At 37.1% G+C, this 11,191-nt stretch overlaps 1 protein-coding gene across 1 annotated transcript; it reads right to left on the reverse strand.

Annotated features, from left to right (window-relative positions):
- Window positions 1–572: 572 nt before the first annotated feature.
- Window positions 573–10,286, reverse strand: LOC142606054 (ubiquitin receptor RAD23d-like). The gene is made up of 12 exons (XM_075777465.1): window positions 10,068–10,286; window positions 7,032–7,193; window positions 4,882–4,935; window positions 4,668–4,771; window positions 4,521–4,568; window positions 4,128–4,305; window positions 2,940–3,080; window positions 2,800–2,865; window positions 2,654–2,701; window positions 2,452–2,558; window positions 2,282–2,360; window positions 573–939 (listed from the first exon to the last, which is right to left on the reverse strand). The coding sequence occupies exons 1-12, from the start codon at window positions 10,131–10,133 to the stop codon at window positions 823–825; spliced, it is 1,170 nt and encodes a 389-aa protein (XP_075633580.1). The 5' UTR covers window positions 10,134–10,286; the 3' UTR covers window positions 573–822.
- Between the last annotated feature and the right edge of the window lie 905 nt (window positions 10,287–11,191).

Raw genomic sequence — 11,191 nt, forward strand, 5'->3', positions numbered from 1 at the left:
GCCGTGTGTTTCAAAATCATCCGTATCCTTTAAAATGTTTCATTTCAATCCTTATACTTTTCAAAAAAGCCCTTACCATTAGTTATTACTTTGATTTTGAGTTGAGACCATTCAGCTAAATCTTAGGATTCAACTTTCATAGAAAAACATTTGCCATTATTGATTTCTGTTTTACACAGTACCAAATAATAGAAAAATGTAAATAAAGATAGAGATGGAAAACGGAACACTAGGATGCACTGGATGGAACATCAGTTTTTATTTATTCGTTGATATATATTACTTAAACCTCGTTCTTAATTCCGTTCTTGTTTGTGACCCCTTTTTCCTTTTTCTTGTTAAATAGGTTCAATTAAAGCTCTCTCTTCATTATGTGGAAATTTAGAACAAGTGATATCCTACTTCGTCTGGGATATAATTTCACACCAAATAGACACTCAGCTAAATTTGGTTCACACCAGTGACCAGACATCAGCTATAATTTGTATTTAGTGTTCATATGCTGAGACTGCATAGAAATGCTAATGTCCATATGTCTTATTGCCAGCTATAAGATCAAAGAAATCCGGACAAGAAAAAAAGAAACCGTTATTTCCATATTCCAACAGAAAATTTATATAATACGGACCCAATATATATTTTTTTTAAATCTAGAAAATGTGCTTGAAAGGGGGAGGCGTGGAACAACTTGACTGCGTCTCCACTCCAGACTCCACAGAACAAATAGGTGGAATAAGACACTAAAGCACTAAAACAAACTCGACCAACATGACAGAGAAGTCTTGACATTAAAGAAAAAAGTGAGAATAAAAACCACTTTGATCAGTCTTCAAACTCATGCATATGATCTAAGAGATAGTTGGCTGCCAGCTCCTCATTCTTGTTGCATGCAAAGAAAACCTCCAATACTATTGCTCGATCAAAGCCCATTGCTTCAAGCTGCAAAACTATGCAACGTTAGTAAAGACTGCATGAATAGTCAAGTTTCGCATCAATTCCTCACATAGCTTTCCTTATAAGACTAAAATAGATGGATTAAATTCCTATATATTATTATTACTGAAATCAGCATATAAAAATCAAATCATAAACAGTTCAGGTTCTATTTGTCCCAAATGTATATGAATACATTGAATAAGGCCTAATTGCTCACTAACGATTTGGTGACAGTGACAAATCCAGAGATCTTAAAGCTACAGGTTCAAAAGAAATCAACCATATCAATTTAACCAGAGATTTTGTCATATGAAACGTTGATAGTCAACTCCACAAGCTTGTCTGACCTGACTCAACCTGACAATGACAGTATAGGCAGTTGGCTGTACGTTTCTGGTCTTCAAACCAACCCTTATCAGTTAGCCAACAGGTGGGGTGCCTGTCACCTGCCTAACCTGTACTCCCATTAAAGACCACCCCCATCCCTCAGCCAGCCCCTCTCTCATTCCATTATTCCAAGCTTCTAATTGCCCTCCCTAACATCATGTCTGACACTGGCAAACCCCCATCCAGCAACACGTTACCAGATCAGCAACCAGCAATGAAATTACTGTAATCAACTGCCTATCCAAACACTCAATCCGATCAAGTGGTCCGATTGAGTCAGTCGACGGCAGGTACGCCCCCCCCCCCCCCCCGGCGGCGGGGAACATGCTCTAGTCAAGTGGCAATTTTATTCCCCACATGAGCCCTTAACCCCTTCATTTCTCTCCCTTGCCGTTCAACAGCTGCCCCCACCTGAGCCACTAACCCCTTTGTTTCTCTCCCTTGCTGTTCCTCAGCCACCCCCACCCATCAAAACTGCTGCAATCAACTGCAGATCCAAACACTAAATCCGGTGAGTGGTCTGCTTGAGTCAATGAACGGACAGTTTTGTTTTTCACCACCCAATGATATTCGGGTCAAGTGGCACTTTTACTCCCCAATCAAGCCTGACTGACCCATGATCAGCCCTAATTATTGGATTGATTCTTTATGTGACAGAATGTAGTATGATTGTGTAACACTTAATTAGAGATGGAACACATTATAAAACTTCATAAGAGTTTGAAGGCATTAGGGCTATTTCCTATTGCTGCTTCTCACTCTTAAGTTAAAAGACAACAGAATGTTGTACCCAAAGCTGCAGTTGAATACACACTTCAATACAAGCATCAAATCTTATAAGCTTTTGATCATTACCAACAACAGCAACAATGCAAAGACTGTAACAAAATTCCTAACATTAATTCCAAAGCAACAATTTTTTTTAAGAGCAAATAAAAACAAGAGCCGACAAACTTACACGTCCAATGGCCTCACGCTCCTCAGGTGTGACAGTCACAGCCTGTGGCATACCTGAAGCTACCTGACCGAGTAGGTTCCTGATTATACATTAATATGTAAATAGGCATTATGAGAATTCAACTGTAAAAATAAACAGAAGCAAGTGATAGTGCATAATAATCATCTCACCCTTCTCCTTCAACAGGTTCATTTATCAGGCGTAAGAAGTCAGCCTGATGGTCCTGGATAAGACGCATTAGGTGCGGATTTTGCTTTCCTAGTTCCTGAAGCATAGGCTGCAGTAGAGAAGAATCTCAGAAGTAATCAATGTTAACATAAATTATTAAATTAATCAAACTGACAACCAAAACAAGGAAACATTCAAGAATACCTGCAATATTTGGGGATTTGCTTGAACCATAGCTCGCAAGGCTTGGAACTGAAATAAAGAACACAATGCTTTAAAAATCCCAAGCAAGTTGGTACACAGTAAAAGCCATCATTCAGATTAATAAAAGAAAATCATAGATAAGATACCTGTTGACTGTTACGTAAGAAATCCAAGGTGCCTGCACCAGCATTTGAACCCACAGCGGGAATGCCCTGAATAAGGAAGACAATAGTCCATAACTCAATTCTGATAAAGTTCATAAATTTATCACTCTAAAGATATACACCTGTGGAAACAGATCTAGTGGGTTTGCATTGGGCCCACTAGCAGGTACTGCTGGTTGTGGAGCCTGGGCTGGAGGGTTGACTGCCTGCCCGCTAACAGGAGCTTGAGCAGCTTGAGGAACTTCAGCTGGCTCAGGAATTCCCTGAAACATATTAATTTTCATTTTAATCCGATGTGATTACAAATACAGAGTCATGATTACTTTGATAGCATCATAAGACTAAATGTGAGAGTAAAATGAACATGTTTATCTCAACATGAAAATGTCATTCCCCATATTATCATGCTTATCTAAATGTAAGTTTAGTCGGCTATTAACTAGTAAAAAATTTAAACTCAAACCAAACATCTACAGCTTAAATTCCCCAGATTCCGTCCAATAATCCAGTTTTTGTTGGTATCACTCAATAAAAGTTCTCTTGTATAAATTCACCATTTGCTAATCCATTCCTAAGCCTTTCTTCTCCAATTCGTATATCAGCACACCATTGTCCATGACCAATTGCCACAAAAAGGTGGCCTCAGGAGCATTCTCTCAATCATAAACCAGGATATCATGGGCCCAACATCAATATCCCCTTCAGTAGACATCAAGATGAGGTAAACAATTTAACTTGCATACTTTTTTATTTATAAACACAGTCCAACTGGTAACTCTGTTACCAATGAGAACTGCAACTCCGCCTGTAAAATTGATCCAGCAACCAAAATTTAAGCTTTTATTTTTACATTCAAATCATTTTAAACCTGGACACATTCAGATGCATATTCCATACTTTGCTTTTCTTAATACAATGATTCTTAAAAAAGCTTTAAATTTTAAATTCCTATAACAATACAAATTGTATTTCACATTTTTCAGCACAGACTCACTAAGATATCCATAGTGATGACCAAAACAAATTCTGCTCAATTCAAGGGGGGAAAAATCAGGCATGACAACCCTCTTCCCCAGGAAGGATACTTAATCCTCAAACCTTAAATACCCTTTTTGTACATCTACCAGCCTTACAAGTTCTCTGCTGATGATGTCATAAGCTCATTGTTAACTGAGTTGAAAAAAACATATAAAATACACAAAGTTATTAATTAAGCTTGAAGAAAAATCAACCCACAACTGAAAAGCTAGATCCATTTACATGGTGAGCCACAAACGGATAATGAAGCCAAAGACTGGGAATGAACTTACAGAATAGAGATATTCAACGGCTCTTTCAGGGTTGTTAAAAGCAGCACGTAAAGCACGGACAACGGTGTCTCGGTCCCAGCTTCCTCCACCCATATCTAGAATCTGTTGAACGGTAGTCTCTAAAGTACTTCCGGCAACAAGATTTGATGCTGCTTGGCCATAGACATCTGATTCTGAACTGTATAAACCCAAAATAATAATAATAATGATAATAAATAGAAGGATATAGTCAAAGAAATATCATAAAATTCAAGTTACAATTACATAACAATCATATAAGTGACTTGAAGGTCTCTGAATTATACAATCTAGAATAAATGGAAGGTCAAAACATATGGTTTTAACTGTCAAGCATAGGACTTATATTCAGATACTATGATCCTTAATACTCACGAAGCAGGAGGGGCTGCAACAGGAGTGGATTCAGGGACAGAAGGGGACCTGCCCAATTCAAAAAACAGGAGTAGAAATGTTAGATAAAACAATAAGTGGACTGCATGTTTACACCCCAAGAAAAAACACTTCAAACAGATCTCTCACGGTGCTGCAGTTGGAGCAGGAGGTTGAGAAGCAGGTGGTGGTTGTGTCACAGTAGGAGGGGAAGTATTTGTCACGGTAGGAGGGGAAGTACTTGCAGGTTGAGCCTACACATTTAAGTGGCTCAATTAGATCAACTTCAAATGGCAACATTGACTATGATGCTGACGTTAACCATACAAGCAGAATAGACTTCAACAGCATCATCCATAATTACCTGGCTTGTGGGTGCAGCTGCTGTACTTGAGGTTCCACTTGATGAGACCTTACTCTACAATTGTTTCAACATGTATTCATTAGCACAAACATTAAAGCAACCAGCAAACCATATGTCTCTAAGAAGAAGTAACTTCAAGAACCTCAAAAGCCTATAAGACATCACCATAACTCTTTTTTAAGTACATCTTATGATATAGAAAACCACCATATACGAAGAGTAGATGGGAATACACTTGTAAATGACACCATAAAAGTATGGCTTCTAGTATTTTTTTTTAAGTGGTTAGAACATGATAACTATAAATTAGTACAAAAGAGACATAAATGGCTGTCAAAGGGAAAGACCACATCCAAGTCCCCCCCCCCCCCCATTCCAAGGACCCCATTGAAGTGGGACCAACAAAATGACCTTTTATTCTAGAGACAATATATGTCTAGGCTGCATATAATCTTTTGCAGAAACAATTCCAGATCAAATAGAGAATAAAGCTTGTAATAACTAGTAAGGCACGCAGCCAATAAACTAGAATTTGAAATTTGTATAATAATAACACTGCCTAGATTGTATAGCATGTCTCATCTTTTATGCAGCCAAACTGATGCAGGAGGCCGTAAGAAGACAGATTTCCTATATTTTATTTGATTTTATGTATCAAGGGCAATATTGTAATTTCCTAATATTCTAGAATGGGCTGTGCTTATAGTCTATTGGGTCTTACTTTAATTTTATTTTAAGCTTGGTTATTTAGTTTGGGTTTAGTAGTAAAACCCAAGGAGTCCAAGTCCAAGTCTTATTAGGGTTTTAAGAAATCCTAGTTCAACTAGGATTAGGTATTAGTCTTCTATTTAAAGAGTTGTAGTAATTTCTATTGGATTGATTATTAATGAATGTTTTCAGAATTTAAGAGTTATGTTTTCTTTTATGGTTTGTGTGATGCAACCTTCTCCTAGGTGTGATGCCAAGGAACCCTAGGTGTGATGCTTAGGAAGTCTAGGTGTAATTCCTAGAATTTATCTATTTTCTTTAATTTTACTATTCACGGTTACTGTTCACGGATCACTGTTCACAGCACAGCAACAGCCACCCAAGTCTTGAATTTCACCTTTGATTTCATTCCTAAAACCCTATTAATCCTTGTCCCTTTGGAAACCCTAAAATCCCCATTATTTTCTACCCTATTATTTTCACCAAAACCTAACCCCAATTCTTCAAAACCCAAGCTATACCAGATCTGCCCCTGGTTTTCTAAATCAGATTACCTTGTTCCCCCTTGTCCTACGTCACAACCCCAACCAGCTAATGTTGTAATTAGATAGGCCACCAAAATCAGACTCAGTCACTCTCTCTGAATATAGTAAAAACACGATGCCTACTAACTTAGGAAAGCACACGGATCTAGCAAAAACTAGTTCCAACCGGAGCAGTCCTTTTCTTTGCCTTTGCTACACAAAATTGAAGCCTAAGAACTACTCTGACTGCACACCAACGTTTGAATCTAACATAAAAGGTTCTGTTCAGTAAACAAGCTCTAAAATGGATAAAAGAATCAAATGAGAATGTTTCAGATGGTTCTCTAAAAAATTCAAATAACAAATCAACATGAGCCCTACTGATAGATAGGCCAATAGTGAACCCTACTGATAGACATATTGACGTGCAAATAAGATAGAAGATTTAACAAGACACTCTTGTGGCAATTATTTTAACTACTTCAAGTGGATCCTAAATGGAAACATCAATTTTCTTGCGTCCATTTGTTCTTTTTACCTACATCTTTCACATCTCTACATAAATTGGAATTTCCCTTCTTTTGTCAATATAATGTGAATTCTATAGACCCCCTATCAACAACAAAAAAAAAAAAAAAGTGAATTCTATATACCCACCACCCCCACCTAGAGAGAAAACAGAAACAAAGAAAATAGAAGTTTTAGTTTATATATTTTTTAATCAGTCAACACCAGCAGAACTTATTCATTTGCCAACTTGAATGGTCTCACAGTTAAATTTATCAACCTTAATATCATATTATCACACTATAATTTGACAATTGTTTTCAATAATTTAAAACTATAATTTTCCACAACTTTCTTTCCTCCCATTTCTAAAATGAGAAGGATAAACCCATAGAAGATAATCAAATTAACCTTGGTTAACATGATGACAACAAAACTGTTCTCTGCAACTTTATTTTCTTCCAGCGTTGTGCCATCTTTAAGAACTTTCCCCTGATGGATAAGCATCTGTTGTGCGGCAGGGTAAACATCAGAACCCTGAACTGTCTCAATGCTTTTCTTGACATCAGCAACCTGAAAATATCAGGTAAAAAAGATCAATTGGAACACTGAGCTGAAAGTCATGATATGGACAAAAATAAAATAGCAGCAAAGGAAACAAAGAAATAAATAGTACAAGAAGACTCCATAAACCAATCCTTTTGTAAAATTCAGTGAGATTAAAAAAAAAATTATACTATCATTCGATAACTTTATTTGTAATTATAAATGCACCCAGTGGGTCTTGAACCCATGACCTCACCTCCACCTTGCTCTTAGAAGGGGAGGATGTACCATTTGAACTAGAGCTCATTGGCACTATCATTTGATAACTTCACAATGGGTTCAATGATGCTTGAACTGCGAAAAATACATGCTTGTGTAAAAGCTTGGGATGCAAGCAAAAAAATTATTCAAAAAACTGCATCCTGCTACAAAGGGAGAGAGAGAGACAATTTCCCATCTATTTCATGATTGTATTTCCTTATCTTATGTCACTTTTTCACCACTTGCCCTTGTTTTCCTTGAATATATTTAAACTTTTTTGATAATGAAGACTGCATCTAACCTATGCTGATGAGAAAATTTATTGTCATTTACTGGATAGGCATTTTGAAGAACGATCAAGACAAACAAATAAATTGTTAGATCTAAACATCAAAGGGAGCAATGCCCCTTTCCCTTGGGCCCACTCAATCATCCACAAAACATCAAAGGGAGAAATTCCAAAGATTGCCACTTGAAGCTACACAAAGTAATAAAAAAGTAATTAAAACACGGAGATACCTTCATATAGAAATTACTAGGATGTTAGCAAGTATGATAAAAACAGTAGGATCCAAAGAAAAGCCAGCATCATAGAACAGAAACGCTTTCCTGGGTAGTAGCAGTTCACAAAGTTAAAATAACATACTCATTTAGCCCAACTAGAGTCTAGAGCACTTTTGTTTTTATGACATGGAACCTGACCAAGGCGGGGACCCTTTGGACCCACCGTTGGGGAGTAAAACATGGATACACTACCACAACTAGAGTATGACATCACATTCCATCCTTAAACTTAATCAAGGGGGTATAAGCTCAAACCATCTGCAAAAAGAGATGTCAATCCCACCTAACAATGTGCCCCCTTTGATACTGAATCAAATATAATATTGATGCCGGATACTTAGAGCATCCACATCAGTTCTTTTATTTTACACATCCACTTTTACACTAAAAACCCACTTTTCTATTTTACACATCCAATTTTACAAAACACCCACATCAGTTCATCTATCCTACCACCTTTTTTAATTAAATAATCAATTTTCTTCAATTTTTTATTATTTTCCCAACTACCCCGATATAATTAGCGCGCTCTCTCTCTCCCTATTCATTTCTGATTTTTGCTCTCTCTCTCTATACCCATCTCTCCAACTCTCCCTCTCCCTCTCCCTCTCCCTCTTGCTCTCGATCAACTCCCTCTCCGATCACGAGCTCAGATCAGCTCTCCCTCAGATCAACTCTCCCTCTCCGATCTGCAATCCGCGAGCTCCGATCCACGATCCGCGATCCACGAGCTCCGATCACGATTCGCGAGCTCCGATCCCGATTTGCGAGCTCCGATCCGCGATCCACGGGCTCTGATCACGATCCGCGAGCTTCGATCCAGCGTCCGCGAGCTCCGATCCTCGATCCGCGAGCTCCGATCCACGGCAAGATCCACGAGCTCCGATCCAGTCAAGCACCGATCTGTGTTTGTGTATGTCTGTGTTTTTTTTTTTTTTTAGCAAAGTGTATCTCTGTGTATCTTCTGTGTTGAGAAAAAGATGAGAGAATTGAGTTTATTGAGCACGGATCAGAGAGAGAAAAAAAGGAGCGAACGAAAAAATGATAAAATATTGTATAAATAAGCTACAGTAGCCGTGTGTATTTACATGGTTACTGTAGCTCGTGGATGGTTTTACAAGATTTTACACAGTTTTAGCTCCACTGATGTAGGTGATTTTTTGACCAAAATGTGTAAAATGAAGAATTTTTTGTATTATAGAGGATTATACAAAAACTGATGTGGATGCTCTTAAACAAAGCACTACAAACTCGCCCAAACCTAATAGTACACGAATTACACAAATTGAACCTCCTTAAGAATAAAATATCTAACTTAAACTAAACCACTTAGAGCATCCACAGCAGTGGAGCTAAAAATTTAGCAATTTAGCTCCATCAAAAGTTACTTTATCTATTTTACCTACATACATGATGTAGCAATGGATCTATTTTAGCTTTCAACACAATAAAATAATATAAACATTACAATAAAATAATATATCTACCACAATAAAATAATACATCTCACTACAATAAAAACACCACAATAAAAAGGTAATGTGAACACAAAATAAAAAATTAATTTTTTTTTAGCTCTGATGAATAGTGCACATCTATAGAATCTATAGATGTGCACTGTAGCAATGAGCTAAAAAAATATAGATTTAGCTCCACTGCTGCATGCTTCTTTTTGGTGTTTTGCTGGAGCTAAAATAGCTATATAGCTATTTAGCTCCACTGCTGCAAGTGCTCTTATCTACAATTCACGCCAAGGCTACAAATTTGCAAAAGTCAAGCTCTTTTCTTTTAAGTACAAAATTCAAGCATAATTCACAACACCCAAAAAAAACTAATAAAATTCTACAAAGAAAGACAATCAACCACTAGAAAAAATACAAAAAAAAAACTAAATTTAGTCAGCACAAATAATAAAATAGGGAAATAAAACCCTAATTCACAACTAATTCCACGTACAATATCAAATAAAACCCTAATTTCACAACAATCAATCAATTATCCACATAATCGTCACAAAAACCGTACGTAAAATAAAATTTCCAATAATTGAGAGATTAATAAGAGAAGTATTGGTACCGCGTCTTCGGGTTTCACTTCGATCTCGAAGTGAGTACCCTTGAGAGTCTTCACGAAGATCTTCATCTTCCTCTTCGCTCTACGACACTCGCTCGCTCATCCGTACGGTATCCGATTCTCTGGTGAGTCTCCGACGACGTCAAAACAGAGAGACAGACAGAGAGAGAGAGAGAAGCCGAAGCACAAAGTCACTGCGAGAGGAAATGAAAAGCAAAAGCTGGACTGGCTGTTTCGGCTTGTAGTTTATATGTCTCCATTGGGTGGGGTAATGATCAGGTACTACCGGTATATCTGGTAGTAATTTTTTTGTCTAATGAAATAGCGCAACGTGGACAAATAATGTAAGTTGCATTGAAACGTGTCGCGATTTAGTTGGACAGTGATTAGCGTGTTGAAGGATAGGGATTTGGGTTACGTGACCCTTGGAATGAAAGAGCATTCATGTTTTACGTAAGGAGAAGTTTTGGGATTTATCCGTACACGTGGCTCGCGTGCCTAATCATTTTCTTTCTTGAAGGAGAGAGCTGCTTTCTTTTAAGGCCAATATGATCTAGTTCGTTATTTATGTCAAAAGTGTATTAATTCATATTGACACGTACTCACCCATAGATACTTATCAATACCCTCTTTATCAAGCATAAGTTTTAATTTTAAATATAAATTAAATGATTAAAAGAATTTTAAAAATTAAAAAAAAAATTAATAATTACTAATGGAGAAAAGCTATTACGTGCAAGTCACTCTGAATTTAGTGAGGTAGCTAACGTGGAAGTTCAAACTAAAAGCTACTATTAGGTTAGCCAAGGCATCCTAAAGCTCAACAAACCTACCAAAGTTCAACTCTTTACAAGGGAAAATTTTTTGTCGTATCTCCTTGTCATCTCGAAATCATTTGCTTTTAATCTCTTACTAGATAAAGAATAATTCCTAAAATTAAGGGAAAAGACTAGGGGAAATCAAGAGGGCGTTTGGATTCAGATTATAAGTTCCACGTTTTGCTTTTTGCTTTTTTTTTTTCCTTCGTTTTTGCTGCGGGTCTGCTACGGAGGGGACAACGCGCAGTGCGCGCACTTTTTTAGCAATTTTTTATTAAAAATGGGTCCCACAATACTATTCACACATTT

This window comes from Castanea sativa, chromosome 1 (assembly GCF_040712315.1).
Source record: "Castanea sativa cultivar Marrone di Chiusa Pesio chromosome 1, ASM4071231v1".
NCBI classification, from domain to species: domain Eukaryota; kingdom Viridiplantae; phylum Streptophyta; class Magnoliopsida; order Fagales; family Fagaceae; genus Castanea; species Castanea sativa.